Raw genomic sequence first — 17,599 nt, forward strand, 5'->3', positions numbered from 1 at the left:
CCTGAGAAGTGTCTTTTTTCTTCTTTTATTCTGAGAAGTTCATAGAATCTAACAGCTCAAAAATTGTTAGTACAGGTTTGTGTGCCTGATGCACAGTGAGACCAAACATACCAAAATATCGCAGTTCAGAGCAGAGAAAGGTTTATTGCAGGGCCGTGCAAGGAGATAGGTGGCTTATGCCTTAAAAAGCCCTGACCTCCTCAAAAGTTTTCAGCAAGTCTGTGAGCAGCTCATACACAGTTTTCTTATTGGCTGATGGTGAGGTAATAGGGTGAAATCACAGGGGTTAATAATATCAGTCCTTAGACTCCAGTAGTCCTGGGGCTGTATGCTTATGGTCCTCAAGCAGTTAACATCTTTCATTTTGTGGCTGCTTTTCCGCATCTCTGAAACAACGCAGGAAATGTGCATCAAATACTGCTATCTAGGTACTTCAGAGAGGGGGACTAAAGCAGAGGATAAGGGGGAAGACATGTCCCAGGAAGGTACCACAGGGTCCTGTTTGGTTACAAACTGACTTTCAAGTAGTTTGAATTTTTCTTAAGGAAACATTAGCTTCAACTCTTGTTGGTCTATACACTGGAATTTGATTATAATACTTTCCCTTTTTGTTTTCACACATGGCTTTAGCTCATTTAGCTTCATTAAAGGACAAGCTAATGGAAACTCAAGTACACAGGCTGTTCTTTGTCCCTCCTCTGTTTTTGGTGTAGTAAAGCACGACATTCCCTTTTATAAGCCTCCTTCCCTTTGAGCTCTGCCAGTCGGATTCATAATTTCTAATCCGGAAGGCCATTTGAATGTTTGCAATAGCATTCTTCTTAATGATGTCCCCTCTCCATTTCCCCTTGGTAACTTTTCTTGTTGCAGATAGTTTAAAATCAATCTGCGATGGACATAAAATTAATATAGTCTCAACTAGTCCATTTTCTAGTTTCCCCTTCCCTAAACTAGAAATTGGCAATGAATGGTATCATCAAAGTACAAAAAGTCATATGCAAAGTATAATAAATCCCTACCTTTTCTGCTTCTCTGCTAATTTTTATGTAAAAAGCCTTTTTTCTTAACATATTTTATATAAATCAGTATAAAAGCAGCCTTAAGAAAATATGTGTAGATTGTTCATGCTAACATACAGATATACATCTCCAACCAAAGAGCCTTTAAATTATATATATCTTATAATTAGCAATACAGAGAAAGGTTATCTTCACATTGGTTTACAGTGTGATATACTGACATGGGCAGAAGTGCATGTTTTTAAAGGCATCATTAATTGACCTTTAGGATTTATAAAGAAAAAATTACTAAAATTTAATAATAGGATCTTTGTCTCCCATTAAATTTTGCTATATGTGGAAAACATAGAAAATAATGAGTGGGGTGAGTAAATTTCATACAGAATGCTATGTTTGAAGCACACTTCCAAAAATTAATTTCACTGCAGTTACTTTTTCTCCAGAATAGACATTTGTCACCGTTAGATTTACGTTCATCTCCTCTTTCTGAGGCCTCTGAAGGGAACAAATGGGACTCAGCTGGGCTGTGTCTGGGAACGATGAGTGGGCTCTTTCACATCTGGGTAATAATTGACCTGTCAGGAAATAGGCACCGTGTTCTCACCACGCCAGCAGTAAGGGAAATGAGAAACCAGTTCTCCAAAGTGTTACTTTTCAATAAAGTCTACCTAATGACTACAAAACCAGTAGGCAAACAGTTGGATTTATGTCATTGTGCCACATTTGAGACCAGCATTATCACATAGAGGAGTAATAAAGACCAGTATTGTGGTAACGTGTCTGTGTGTTTTCTACACGGACCATACTTCAGTGAAATGTGTTGTGATAATTTATCAAACACGGGAAACTTTATTGGTAAGCTTTTAAGTATCTTTTATGATTGAAGTGTACACATTTTCAAAGAACTAAATTATGTCGTTATGAAAACATTAATCTTATATGTAAAAATTCTTTCATACCTCAAAATTACATGACTTTTGCTTCAAGGGTTAGTACTTTGATTTGCTTTTTCAACTGTTTGCTTAAGCTCAGAGTTATACTGAGAATTGATGTTTTCCAGGAAAATTAGTATGACTTAGCTCTCAAATACACTGGATAGGAGATACTACTACTGTCCAAAATCAAGAATTATTTCTTATTCATCTTTTCTTTGTATAATTATAATTAGTTATGGGAAAAACCATAAAGGAAGAGAATTGTAGGAAATTAAAATCTGTCCATTTCACATTTGATCCAACATGAACTGTTTTCATTAATATCTTCAGAGTTCCTTGCCCATCAACGTAAAATAAGTTTCAAATCTTAAATTATGAATCAGTTTACAACAATCAATTATGTTTCTCATCATGAAAACAAAACTGTCTTTTCTCTGTGTTGGTGAAATTTATAGCTATGTTTCTGTTTTTATGTATTAAATGCAAGCCAAAACAAAACAAAAAGATAGTAATGCTACTACTCAGAAATAATGGCTGGTGAAATTTTGGAATGCATCCTCTCAGAATACTTTTGATAGCAGTGTTTTTGTTGTTGTTGTTTTGCTTATTTGTTTTACAAAAGAGGAGCCTGTTAGAGGCAAAAGAGTCAAGGTTCTAAAATCAGACATACCTGGTTCAAGTTCTCCCTCAGTTTGACTTAGATAAGTCTGTTATAGTAGCCTTCCTTTTCCTTATCTGTAAAACTAAGATGCATTGTTTTTTATTTCCTGTGAATTTTTTTTGTGAGAATGTTATTTTTACTGTGAAAATTAAACCTTACTCTTACCTAAGTTCTAGGCATATAGGAGACACACTCTCGAATATTAACTGTTAAATTTATTGTTGACATATCACTGTAGCTGTTTTACTTGCTTTAAATCTATCCATTATATTTAAAGGATTTTTTTTTAACCATTCGCTGTTCATTCAGAACTACTAGAAACAAGACCCTCTTGCATCTTGTCTTTATATTCATGTTCTATAAGCAGCATTAATGCACATTAAGACTTAAAATTAGGGTTTATTCTAATGACTTCTTCTGCAGCCCCAAGTGCCCCTCCACAATCTGTCACTGTGCTGACTGTCGGAAGCCACAATAGCACAAGTATTAGTGTTTCCTGGGATCCTCCTCCTCCAGATCATCAGAATGGAATTATCCAGGAATACAAGGTAAGGCCTGGATGAAGAAGGAAGGTTCACAGATAAAACTTCCCAGAGAAGTCTCAGGGTCATGTGGATGGGGAGTATTTCTGGTGGCCCTCTTACTGACTTTGAGTGTAAAGAAATATATGTTTGTGCGACTCGTAAAGAAGCAAATGCACAGAGGCAAATGCACAGAATTCATAGAACCTAAATCCAAGCTCACAAATAACACAGACTCAGTCAGACAAGTAAACCACAATAGTGCAGTGGTTATTATATATATATATATAATGTGGTTGCAGAACCTTGGAAATTTACAAAGATGGAATAGAGGATAGATAGTGAAGCCCTATCCTAGAAACTGTCTTTATCTTTGTTAGATTTCTCTGTAATGGGATTATGTTGTATAGTTGCTAAGTCGTGTTCCTCCAACTCTTTGCAGTCCCATAGACTATAGCCAGCCAGGCTCCTCTGTTCATGAGATTCTACAGGCAAGAATACCAGAGTGGGTTACCACTTCCTTCTCCAGAGGATCTTCCCAACCCAGGAATTGAACTCTTATCTCCTGCATTGACAAGCGTTGGCAGGCTTTTGCAGGTGGATTCTTGCCACTGAGCTACCAGGGAAGAACACAGGCCTTAGGCAGCTATTTTTTAAATGTTTTCTCATAAAAAGATGCTTTGTGGGTTTATAGTGTTGCCTGGAGAATCCCAGGGATGGGGGAGCCTGGTGGGCTGCCATCTATGGGGTCGCACAGAGTCAGACATGACTGAAGGGACTTAGCAGCAGCAGCAGCAGTGTTGGGATAGAGATAGGAAGTACCATCTCCCACTCTAAATTCTTTTACCAAGTTCTTGAGGTTCTGGAAAATATTTCACTTAAGAGCTGTATGCTCAGTCTCTCAGTCATGTCTGACTCTTTGTGACCCCATGGACCCCTCCAGGCTCCTCTGTCCATTGGGGAGTCTCTAGGCAAGAATACTGGAGTGGATTGCCACGCCCTCCTCTAGGCGATCTTCCCAACCCAAGGATTGAACCCAGGTCGCCCACATTGCAGGGGGATTCTTTACCTCTCAGGCACCAGAGCTTCCTAATCCAGGGATTGAACCTGCATCTTCTGCATTGGCAAGCAGATTCTTTACAACTAAGCCACCACGGAAGCCCTGAGAAAAGGGAGCCATTGAAAACACAAATTTTAGAAAGCTTTCATTTTTCAACTGATGAATTTGTTGCTGTTTAGAAACAATGTATCCATTGTTTCTTCACCATCATTTGAGAGACATCATTTGAGAAACACAAGTTGTCTAACTTTGAGAAGTGATTCTGATTAATTGTGATATGATTAGACCACATGGGTGAGTAAAACATATCATTAAACCTTGTAAAAATTCAAAACTCTAATTTTTTTTTTGCCATTAATAGATATTTGTAGAATTCTGACAATAATACACTAAGTAGATCTATTAGAAAAGAAAACTAGACACCCCACCTCACCCCAGAAATTCATAGTTGGTGTGTGAAATTAAGCTGAATAATTTTATTCAAAACATTAATAAAATTATTAATAATAATTAAATTAAATAATTAAATAAAATAATTAAAAAATTAAAAAATAATAAAAAATGTTAAAGTACAGTTTTCCTAAGTTAATGGTTAAGTTACTGAAGCAAATAGATTAAATTTGCCTAAAATTTATTTTAAAATTATTGCCATCACTTTATAAAGAAATGTGTCTAAGAATATAAGAGTAAGTGCTTTTATAATAGCACAATTACATAAATTATGAAATTTTATAAGCATTAAGATACATTCATACTGGATGAAGCACAAGCTGGAATCAAGATTGCCGGGAGAAATATCAATAACCCCAGATATGCAGATGACACCACCCTTATGGCAGAAAGTAAAGAACTGAAGAGCCTCTTGATGAAAGTGAAAGAGAAGAGTGAAAAAGTTGGCTTAAAACTCAACATTCAGAAAACTAAGATCATGGCATCCAGTCCCATCACTTCATGGCAAATAGATGGGGAAACAGTGGCTGACTTTATTTTTCTGGGCTCCAAAATCACTGCAGATGGTGATTGCAGCAGTGAAATTAAAAGACTCTTATTCCTTGGAAGGAAAGTTTTGACCAACCTAGACAGCATCTTAAAAAGCAGGGACATTACTTTGTCAACAAAGGTCCATCTAGTCAAGGCTGTGGTTTTTCCACTAGTCATGTATGGATGTGAGAATTGGACTGTAAAGAAAGCTGAGCACAGAAGAATTGATGCTTTTGAACTGTGGTGTTGGAGAAGACTCTTGGGAGTCCCTTGGACTGCAAGGAGATCCAACCAGTCTATCCTAAAGGAAATCAGTCCTGTGTATTCATTGGAAGGACTGATGTTGAAGCTGAAACTCCAATACTTTGGCCACCTGATGCAAAGAGCTGACTCATTTGAAAAGACCCTGATGTTGGGAAAGATTGAAGATGGGAGGAGAAGGGGACAACAGAGAAAGAGATGATTGGACGGCATCAGGGACTCAATGGACATGAGTTTGGGTAAACTCTGTGAGTTGGTGATGGACAGGGAGGCCTGGCGTGCTGCAGTTCATGGGATCACAAAGAGTTGGGCACAACTGAGCGACTGAACTGAACTAAGACACATTGTTTTAAAAGCAAAGAATTATCTACCTTGGTGTGTGTGTCTGTGCTTTAATTAGTTTAGGATTTTACTTTTGTATCATCGAGGACTAAATATCTTCAATCCATTCATTTAAATATTTATTTTTTTCACAACATGATAATTTTTAATAAGTTGTAAATTTTCTCACTCATATGAGTTTGTCCTGTTTTGGTACAAATGTGTATATTTTGGTAAGGGTTAAATATGCCTCCATTAGTAACTTAGGTTTCATAGACTAAAAGAAGTCTGAAATTCAAAGTCATTATGTTAATTTAAAGAAAAAGTATCATTAATTTATCTATTTCAGAAACAAATTGTGGATTTTCCTCCTTTTGTCTCCCCATGCAGATTATTAATTCTATATAATAGAAATATAAGTGTACACAGAATTTTTTACAACACATTTTACAAGCAGATTTTCACATCCCAAAAGAAAATGACTTTAAATTTAATTCTTATTGAAAGTGCAAGCCTAGCATCCCTCACAGCAGTGTTTAAGGACTTCCCACCACTCTGTTCATTCTCATACATGTGTATGTGTGTGTAGATATGTTTTGATCAATATTAAGATTTATTACTGTCAATGTAAATATTGACTTTAATTTTATCTCAGTCAATACCTATAACTTTAGTCAGTTAATCTTGTTAACTACCTCTGTATAAGTTAATATTTTCTTAAATGAAATATAAATTACTTAGATATGCACCTATATACTTCGGATACTACAACTCATAATCACCATATTTTAATAGATTATATGCATAGTAAATCTTGATAAATGAATTAACCAGAGGAATTTATGTGTTTTAATCCATACCTAAATACTGTTTGCAACCAAGGACCCCTTTCCAGACTTTGCAGAGATGTTGAGGAAATTGAATCATTGTTCTGTGAGCATTCAGTGTGTGGCGTTTTTTGGAGTTTTTTTGGCCACTCCAAATAATATGTGGGATTTTAGTTCCCTGACCAGTATCAAACCCATGCCCCTGGCTCCCCAGTGGTAACATGGACTCAACCACTGGACCACCAAAGAAGTCCCAAGTATTCAGTGTTCTTTGTAAAATACAAAGGAATGCTGTGGTGTTTTAGTTTCTTTTATTTTTCCTTTAATACACACAGATGTGCACAGACATGCACACATACAAATATACATATATATATATATATATATAAACAGACTAAATTAGGCATTCAAAAATGTCATTTACAAATAAGCCTAGAAAATAGACTGGTCACTACTAAAAAATGTGATCAATTATAATGAACTAATTACCAGAAAAGATAATTTTATGTTCTTTTGATATTCACTTTACATTTCTACAGATCTGGTGTCTGGGGAATGAAACACGATTCCACATCAACAAAACTGTGGATGCAGCCATTCGATCTGTAATCATTGGTGGACTATTCCCAGGTATTCAGTACCGGGTAGAGGTTGCGGCTAGTACCAGTGCAGGAGTTGGAGTAAAAAGTGAGCCACAGCCAATAATAATTGGTGAGTACCAATCTACATAATCTGTGCTTTAGAATCAGTCAGCTGGTAACAAGGTGGATTATTTTTTTTGAATCTACATCCCAACAGTGGGTATTCGGTAAGTAATGAGTAATCTGATCCACACATCATATAGGCAAAAAGTTATGACTAGAGTTTCTAACAAAAAAGTTTAGCAATCGTTCATGCTCTTAGGATATCCACAAACTTCTTAAAATAATAATGATTAAGATTTTAAATGCTGAAAGTTGGTTTGAAAATTATTTTTAATCAATAGTTTCATTTGTAATTTTGATGCCTTTGAAATATAGTAGGAAATGAGGCAGTTATTGAAGAAGGGTGTTATGTTTCACATTTATATGCTTTTTCTTAGCTAGAGAAATGTCAAAAATTAAACAGAAACAGGCCAAAAGAAACTTTGTAATCCAAATAAACTATCCCAAAGAAGAAATCCCTGTTCAGTCTACTAGCATTGTTATAGAAAATTGCTCCCTATCACCATGCATTGTGTTTGACTTTTCTTGAAATATATATAAATGGAATTGTACAGAATACAGTATTTTGTGTCTGACTTCCTTCACTAAATGTAGTATTTTTGAGATTCTCACATATATGTATTATGCAATTCATACGTTTTGTTTCTGAGCAGTATTCAATTGTGTGAATGTATCATATTTTGTTTCTCTGTTTTTCTCTTGAGAGAATGTGTAAATTTTTAGGATATATGTTTTTATTTCTTGTGGAGAATGACCTAGAAGTCGAATTTCTGGGTAAAAGCACTGATGTATTTGAGTTTATAAGAAACTTAAATATTTCTTCATACTGTATTTTGTACTCTCACTCAAAAAGAATATGACTCCCAATTTTTCTGCAGCCTCACTGACATTTGATATTGCCGTGTGTCATTACGGTCACTGCAGTGAGTTTAGGAGTCCCCTCACTGTCATTTAACTTTAGTTTTCTGTGATGACTAATGATGTTGGGCAACTTCATGTGTTCTTATTGACCATTCACATGTTTTCTTTTGTAAAATTTCCAAATCTTTGGTTTTTAGAAATGGTGCCCTTTGTCTTTCGTTACTGATTAAGAGAAGTTATTTGTTCATTTTTGATATAAGTTTACTGTCATAGATTTTTTCGCAAATATTTTCTCCCAATCTATGGCTTTCTTATTCCTTTTCTTAATATCATCTTTTGGATGAGCAAAAGTTTTAAATGTACATGATGTATAATTTATCAAAATTGTATTTCATGTTTAGTGCTTTCTAAGAAACTATGTCCTACATCTAGAGAGCAAATTTTTTTTTCCAGAAGCTTTACAGTTTTAGATTGTATGCTTAGGTCTATAATTTGTCTTAAAGAAATTGCATATGGTTTGAGGGTTGAGGTTTATTTGTTTCCATATGTAAAATTAAAATACCTAGGCATAGTTCACTGAAAAAGCTTTCCTTTCCCCAGTTAGCTGTATGTGTGCATTCATTCCGGATTCTCTATGTCATTCCATTTCTTTATTTATCTTCATAAGCCAAACCACTCTGTCTTGATTACTAATAGCTTATAGAAAGTCTTGGAGTCAAATAATGTGAATACTGCACCATTTTCTTCTCCAAAATTGTTTTCACGGTTCCAAACCTTTTGCTTTTCCATATACTTTTCAAATCAGCATGTCAGTTTCTACAAAATTATATTGGAATTGTGATTGAAAATGCAGTGAATCTATACACCAAATTGAAAAGGATAACTATTTTAATAGATAGTCTGTTTCTCTCTGAGAACATGATATACCTCTCTATTATATATCTTTATTTTCCTCAATAATATCTTGTAGTTTTCAGTGTATGACGTTAACATATATTTTGTTAAAATTTTTCTGGAGTATCTAATGTTTTTTTACACTATTATTAGTGGATTTATAACATTTCATTTTTCAACTATTTTATGTTATATAAAAATTTAATTTTATGTGTTATCGTTTTATCTTATGACCTTACTAACTTCTTCATTTATCTGTTTTAATAGTTTAATATTTTTTCTGAGTGTATTCATAAAATCACATGTTTTCTTTCTTCTTATTTATGTTAATATGGTAAATTCTAGTGAATAGATTCAAAGGTAAATAAACTTTATATTCCTGGGATAAATCCCACTTAGTCAGGACGTATATTATGCTTTTCACAGATGCTCCTGGATCTGATTTACTAGCATTTTTAAAGAATTTTGCATCTACACTCATGAGGAATATTGATCAGTAGTTTTCCTCTAATGTCTTTGTCAGGGTTTGGAATCAGGAATGCTAGCTTTATGAGTTTGGAAATATTCCTTCCTCTCTTACATTCTGTAAGAGTTTTGACAGACCTGGCACTATTTCTTCCTTAAATGCTTATAGAATTCAGTGATGATATCTGTGCCTAGGGTTTTCTCTGTCAATTATTTTTATTGTTATGAATTTATATTTATTCAATTTTTTTCTTCCCTGTTGGATGTGGTAAATGGATTTACAGTGTTTGCCCATCAATGAAATTGTCTAATCTGTCTAAATTGTTGACTTTATTATTAAATGTTTATTTGCAGTATCTCCTTATTTTTGTAATACCTTTAACTGTAATGTTTGAAGGATGAGCAGTAATGACTTCTCTTTTGTTCTTAAATACTGTGGATTGATGCTCTCTCTATTCTCCTTTTTCATTGCCCACCAACCCTCTCTCTTTTCACCCTCTCTCAAATTTGAATCTTGATAAGGATCTATCGATTTTATTAATACATTCCACATACAAGTTTTGGCTTTGTTAGTTTTATTTATTTTCTAATTAAGCAATTTCTGATATTCTTTCTTCTGTTTACTTTAATGTTGCTTCTTAAGATAGAAATGATTGAGAATAAATCAATTTTGGGGCTTTATTGTGAATATTTAAAGTTTTAAATTTTCCCCTGAACACTTATTCAGATAAATTTTAAAAATTTGGTGTGTTGTGTTTCCATTTATCATAACGTTGAAAACATTTTTCAGTTTCTGTAAAAACTTTTGATTTTTGCAGAAATTATTTGGAAATGTGTTATTAAATTTCCAAATGTTTTACTATTTTCCATACAGCTTTTTGTTGATTTCTCATTTAATTTCACTGAGATCAGAAAGTATATTTTGCATGAACTTAGTTTTTTAAATATTTTATTTTATAGCCCAGAATTTCACCTTAGTTAATGTTCCTTGTACATTTAAAAACTAGGTTCATTTTTATTTTTCTAATTTGGAATGGAATGTTCTAAAAATATCAGTCAAATCAGTTGGTAGTATTATTCAGGTCCTTACTTATTTTCTGTTTATTTTTTTTTTTAATAAATAAGAAAGCCTGAAATTCAGTATAATTATAGATTTGTATATTTCTCCTTTGTGTTTGTAAGTTTTTATTTCATGTATTTTGCTACTCTGTTTTAACTAAGTACATATTAGTATTGTTGTCTTAGTTAACTTACGCTTTTTCATTATGAAATGTCCCACTTTATTTCCTGCTGCTGCTACGGAGAAGGCAATGGCACCCCACTCCAGTACTCTTGCCTGGAAATTCCCATGGACAGAGGAGCCTGATAGGCTGCAGTCCATGAGATTTTTTTGTCTTGAAACTTACTCTTTCTGATGTTACTACAGCCTTATAAATCTTTATGTTTTTTTAATTTTTTCTGTCCTTTAAACTCCTATATCTCTGTATTTAACGTACATTTCTATTATTTAAATTACATATTGTTCAGCTTTATTTTTTATCCAATATGAATATCTCTCGCTTTTAGTTGGAGTATTTATTATCTTTGATGTGATCATCAATACTTTGTAGCTTAGAACTGCCCTTCTTTTTTTAATGAATTTGTTCTTATTTTTCCAAATTTGCTAAGTTCTTTAGGATGAATAAGATAACTTTCTGTAGAATATTTTATACTCACTACTGAACTATTAAGTATCCTTATTTTTGCAATGATTGCTCTAGGACTGGCCTATATTCAAGCTTGTTTGCTATCGGCTTACCTTTTACTTCCATACATGTAATAAAAACCAATGGAAATTTCTGACTTTCTTCACTCTGTATGACAGATCTAGGTCCATCCAAATCTCTACAAATGACCCAATTTCATTCATGTTAATGGTTGAGTAATATTCTATTTCTATTTGTATCATATCTTCTTTATCCATGCATCTGTTGATAGACATTTAGGTTGCTTCCGTATCCTGACTGTTGTTAATAGTCAGTGCTACAGTGAACATTGGAGTGCATGTGTCTTTTTTACTATGGATTTCTCAGGGTATATGTCCGGTAGTGGGATTGCTGGATCACGTGGTAGTTCTAGTTTTAGTGTTTTAGGGAACCTTTATGTTATTCTTCATAGTGGATGTATCAATCTGCTGTATAGGTCAGGGAACCTAGCTTGATGCTTTGTGGTAAACCAGATGGGTGGGATGGGAGGGTGGGGTGGGAAGGAGGTCAGAGGGAGGAGATATATGTATACATATGACAGATTCACTTCATTGTACAGCAGAAACTAACACAACACTTAAAACAACAATTCAGTTCATTTCAGTTGCTCAGTCATGTCCGACTCTTTGCAGCCCCATGGACTGCAACACTCAAGGCCTCTCTGTCTATCACCAACTCCCGGAGTTTACCAAAACACATGTCCATTGAGTCGGTGATGCCATCCAACCATCTCATCCTCTGTCGTCTCCTTCTCCTCCCGCCTTCAATCTTTCCCAGCATCAGGGTCTTTTCCAATGACAGCTCTTTGCATCACGTGGCCAAAGTATTGGAGTTACAGCTTCAGCATCAGTCCTTCCAATGCATATTCAGGACTGATTTCCTTTAGCATGGACTGGTTGGATTTCCTTGCTATCCAAGGGAGTCTCAAGAGTCTTCTCCAATACCACATTTCAAAAGCATCAATTCTTCGGCTCTCAGCTTTATAGTCCAACTGCCACATCCAACACGACTAGTGGAAAAACCATAGCTTTGACTAGATGGACCTTTGTTGCAAAGTAATATCTCTGCTGTTTAATATGCGGTCAAGGTTGGTCATAACTTTTCTTCCAAGGAGCAAGCATTTTTTAATTTCATGGCTGCAGTCACCATCTGCAGTGATTTTGGAGCCCAAGAAAATAAAGTCTGACACTGTTTCTATTGTTTCCAATCTATTTGCCATGAAATGATGGAACCAGATGCCATGATCTTCGTTTTCTGAATATTGAGCTTTACACCAACTCTTTCACTCTCCTCTCTCACTTTCATCAAGAGGCTCTTTATTCTTCTTCGCTTTCTGCCATGAGGGTGGTATCATCTGCATAAATGAGGTTATTGATATTACTCCCAGCAATATTGATTCCAACATGTGCTTCATCCATTCCAGCATATCTCATGATGTACTTACTCTGCATATAAGTTAAACAAGTAGGGTGACAATATACAGCCTTGACATACTCCTTTCCCAATTTGGAACCAGTCTGTTGTTCCATGTTCAGTTCTAACTGTTGCTTCCTGACCTGCCTACAGATTTCTCAGAAGGCAGGTCAGGTGGTCTGGTATTCCCATCTTATCTCTTGAAGAATTTTCCACACAGTTTGCTGTGATCCACACAGTCAAAGGATTTGGCATAGTCAATAAAGAAGAAGTAGATGTTTTCCTGGAACTTTTCTTGCTTTTTCGACGATCCAGCGGATTTTGCCAATTTGATCTCTGGTTCCTCTGCCTTTTCTAAATCCAGCTTGAACATCTGGAAGTTCACAGTTCACGTACTGTTGAAGTCTGGCTTGGAGAATTTTGAGCATTATTTTGCTAGTGTGTGAGATGAGAGCTAGTGTGTGAGATGAGAGCAATTGTGTGGTAGTTTGAGCATTCTTTGGCGTTACCTTTCTTTGCAAGTGGAATGAAAACTGACCTTTTCCAGTCCTGTGGCCACTGCTGAGTTTTCCAAATTTGCTGGCATATTGAGTGCAGCACTTTCACAGCATCATCTTTCAGGATTTGAAATAGCTCAACTGGAATTCCATCACCTCCACTAGCTTTGTTCGTAGTGATGCTTCTTAATGCCCACTTTACTTCACATTCCAAGATGTCTGGCTCTAGGTGAATGATCACACCACAGTGATTATCTGGGTCATGAAGATCTTTTTTGTACAGTTCTTCTGTGTATTCTTGCCACTTCTTCTTAATATCTTCTGCTTCTATTAGGTCCATACAATTTCTGTCCTTTATTGAGCCATCTTTGCATGGAATGTTCCCTTGGTATCTCTCATTTTCTTGAAGAGATCTCTTGTCTTTCCCCTTCTATTGTTTTCCTCTATTTCTTTGCATTGATCACTGAGGAAGGCTTTCTTATCTCTCCTTGCTATTCTTTGGAACTCTCCATTCAAATGGGTATATCTTTCCTTTTCTCCTTTGCCTTTCTCTTCTCTTGTTTTCTCAGCTATTTGTAAGGCCTCCTCAAACAATCAGTTTGCCTTTTTGCATTTCTTTTCTTGGGCATGGTCTTGATCCCTGCCTCCAGGTGCAATGTCAGGAACCTTTGTCCATAGTTCTTCAGGTACTCTATCAGATCTAATCCCTTGAATCTATTTGTCCCTTCCACTGTATATTGGTAAGGGATTTGATTTAGGTCGTACCTGAATGGTCTAGTGGTTTTTCCTACTTTCTTCAGTTTAAACCTGAAAAATTTAAAAAGATACATGAAGTATTATTATTGATTTGACTTTAAACAATCTTTCAAATAAAACTAAGAAATAATATTTTGTATTACTCATGTTCCTGGGTTTCATTATCTCTTTAACTCAGGAATGCTATTCAGCTCTTTTGGGCTCCCTTCACTGCATCACATTTTAGAAATTATAATCAGATAGAAAGTTATGAATATATTAACATTTTCCTGCTTTATGTCCCTGTTCTGATAATTCTGTGTTTTTATTTCACATACTTTGCCTAGGCTTTTACTAGTTCATGGTGGAATTGCATACCCCACTCCTATTATTCCTACATAGGCAGGAGTGAAAGTATCCAGTGAATTATTCACTCTAAATAATACACTTTTCATTTGTTCTCTTTTGAATTTTTTCATTTCCCTCTGAAATTTTCCATATGTTCATTCATAAACTCTGTTGTTTTAAGTTATTGAACATATTGTAATGACTGCTTGAAAGTCTTTTCCTCTAATTTAAATATCCATGGTATCTTGTGGTCTATTTCTACTGATTACTATTCCTCTTGATCGTAGGTCATTGTTCCTTCATTTTTTTGTTGTTGTGATTGTTATTATTGTTTTGTTTGCTTTTGCATACCTGGCAATTTTTTACTGTGTGTTGGACTGTGTATTGTAATAGACTATGCAATTTTGTGATCTTCTGAAGAGTGTTGGTTTTTTACCTAGAGGCAATTAGGTTACTAGCTGATCATCTTGATCTTGTGGAGGTTTTTTTTTTTGCATTTTGCTAGTATGGACTATTTATCTTTTGACAATATACTCAGGCCAAACCTCAGTTTATATTTACTTATTTTACTTCTAAGGCATGGAGCCCCTGAGCTTTGGGTGAAAAGCCTAGTATGTTTATCTGATCTGCCTAACTTGATGGAATTTAAACTTTACAGTGTCTGCAGTGAGAGAGTGATCAGCCTCTTCTGCTTTTTACCTTTTGAGTTTCACCAGATCCTTGAAAGTGTCCTTCTACCTGCACAATACGTAGTTCAGTCTAGGACTGAGGGAGAATTTATGCACATATTTTAGAACATTACCCTCCTATCTCTCCCTCTTTCACATGATCTCTCCCTTAATTTTTAGTCACACTGGCTGCTGTGAATGCTGCTCTCTGACATCTCCTACAAATAAAATTGTAATTTTCAGCTTGGGTTCTAGCTCCCTAGCACTGCATGGATTGAGCTCTCTAGGGGGCTAGAAAGCTTCATAAATGCAGATTTTTTTTCCTGAGTGGTTTTATTCTTTCAAAAAGCAAATCCCTTCAGATCACCTTGATTTTATTTGTCATTGTCTTTAGCTTATTAAATATTCTTCCTAGAGTTTATATATTTTAAAAATACTTGTCCAGAGTTTAATACAAGCAAATGTACCATTCCCATGCTTTTCTGTTTATTTTCAGAAATGATGCATATAGAGCATACTATCAAAATCTGGAAAATTGTTTCTTATTACAAAGCCATTTATTGTAAATGAAGAGATTTAACATTCAGTCATATGCTTCCCAGGTGGCTCAGTGATAAAGAATCCACCTGCCAATGCAGGAGACACAGGAAATGTGGTTTCGATCCCATGGTAGGAAAGATTCCCTAGAGGAGGAAATGGCATCACAGTCCAGCATCTTGCATGTAAAATCCCATGGACAGTGGAGCCTGCAGGCTACAGTCCATGGGGTTGCACAGAGTTGGACACAACTTTGCACACATGCATGAAATATTCAGTCATGATGTTAAATTTTTTTAGATTCTCCAAGTGTTCTTTCTTTTATATATTAAAAGCATTAAAAAAAAAGTTATAGTGTTAACTTTTCTTTAAATTGTATTCCCTTTCTTAATTAGTCATACAGATTGAATTAATTTCTTAACCTAAGGGAAGCCTATAATCTTGGCCCTTCTGAGATTTTCTAAAGTAAATTGGAATAAGAAAGAAATACAGATACACCCAAAAGGATTTAACAGATTTAGATATAGATACACGCTCTTATTTCTACATGTTTTCTAAATAATATTTAGCATATGTTATTAAGAAATAAAACAGTAAGTTTTCACTTAAAAAATATGAAACATATTTGAAAGGCTTCCCTGGTGGCTCAGACAGTAAAGAATCTGCCTGTAATGCAAAAGACCCAGGTTCAACCCCTGGGTTGGGAAGATCCCCTGAAGGAAATAATGGCAACCCACTCCAGTATTCTTGCCTAGAGAATCCCAGGGACAGAGGAGCCTCGTGGGCTACAGTCCATGAGGTCACAAAGAGTCAGACACAACTGAGCAACTAACACACTTCAAAAGGTGTAGTTTTCTAGGACAGCTCCTTGATAAGTAAGCAAAGCATTTTTTTCACTGCCCTTCTAGCATATATGTATAGAAAATTTGACTGAATATAATTTTTCTAAATCAAAGGCCAATAGGATTATCAAACATCTATATTTCCCTTTCATGGTTTCTTTTTTACTATTATCTTTGCTAATAAATAAATAATCTTGTATTATTTTAAAAAGATTGAGTGATCAAGTGGATAATGTGTGATTTGTTTACATATCATACAACTTTTCAGATTTTATATGAAATAAAAAATAAAATAATAAGTAATATTTCTATCTCCTCTTTATATGGATAGAATATTACCCTACCCAAGATCTTATTATAGAAAATAGAATTGCACCACTTGAAATAAATTAAAAACACAAACAACACACACACACACACATGCACAATTCAATTTGAAAAAGGCTATTTGTCCTCAAAAGATTTATTTCTTTTTAATATCCACTGTTGTACTGTTTAATTGTTTCTTTAATTACTCCCACATATCTACCTTAACATCGTGTCTGATAACCTTATCTACACAACTGTTATTCCTTAGTTGAAAAGTGATTTAGTGATGGCTGATCTCCTCTTCTCTTTCAATTTATGCTTTCCCTATTGTCTACTCAGTACTGGAAACAGCACTTGAAGTGACTCAAGCTCTTCCTCATTTCCCCTTTGCTTTAATTAAATCATGTATTGGCATTTGATGTAATTTATGGCTGATAATTTTAGATTTGTCTTAAGCCAGACAATGTACTGTTTCATCTATTCCTTGTCAGCTTAGCTTTTATTCCAGAAAGCTACATTAAAAGGACCTTTAATTAAAATATTATATAAATATAATAAGCTGCCTCACCCAAGCTTAACAGTAATATTGTTCTTTTGTCTGCCATTTCTTCTGTTAAAGTGATTTTATATCAAAATATCCATAATTCTGTTTGCAACTGCACACACAAGAAAGCAACCAAATATATTTACATATATAAGCATCAAACAGCCATGTTATATAATGAACTTATAATGACTTAAAAGTCTCAATAATCTTGCTTAATAATATAGCTTGTTTCTGTAATCATTTGGTCATTTCACGCTTACCTTACATAGTTGGTAATAATATGTGGAACAGCTGCAGACTTTTACAGTAATAGGTACAATCGCATCTGATGTGTCTAATTAATTTTTAGTCCAACAAATTAGTTTGGTTCTTCATTACTCTCCAATGGGAGGGAGACATTATATTTCAGTATATTTTTTTTTGTCTGAAATAGCAACACATTGTCACA

At 34.7% G+C, this 17,599-nt stretch overlaps 1 protein-coding gene across 9 annotated transcripts in view; it reads left to right on the top strand.

Annotated features, from left to right (window-relative positions):
* The window catches only part of ROBO2 (roundabout guidance receptor 2), a 663,217-nt gene that overhangs the window by 575,009 nt on the left and 70,609 nt on the right, over positions 1 to 17,599 (top strand). For all 9 annotated transcript variants that reach the window (XM_044940048.2, XM_044940051.2, XM_044940065.2 and 6 more), the window contains 2 exons: positions 3,039 to 3,163; positions 7,126 to 7,297. In XM_044940048.2, coding sequence (XP_044795983.2) covers positions 3,039 to 3,163; positions 7,126 to 7,297 — 297 coding nt within the window. The remainder of the gene's footprint in view (positions 1 to 3,038; positions 3,164 to 7,125; positions 7,298 to 17,599) is intronic.

The sequence above is a fragment of the Bubalus bubalis genome, chromosome 1 (assembly GCF_019923935.1).
Source record: "Bubalus bubalis isolate 160015118507 breed Murrah chromosome 1, NDDB_SH_1, whole genome shotgun sequence".
Lineage (NCBI taxonomy): Eukaryota > Metazoa > Chordata > Mammalia > Artiodactyla > Bovidae > Bubalus > Bubalus bubalis.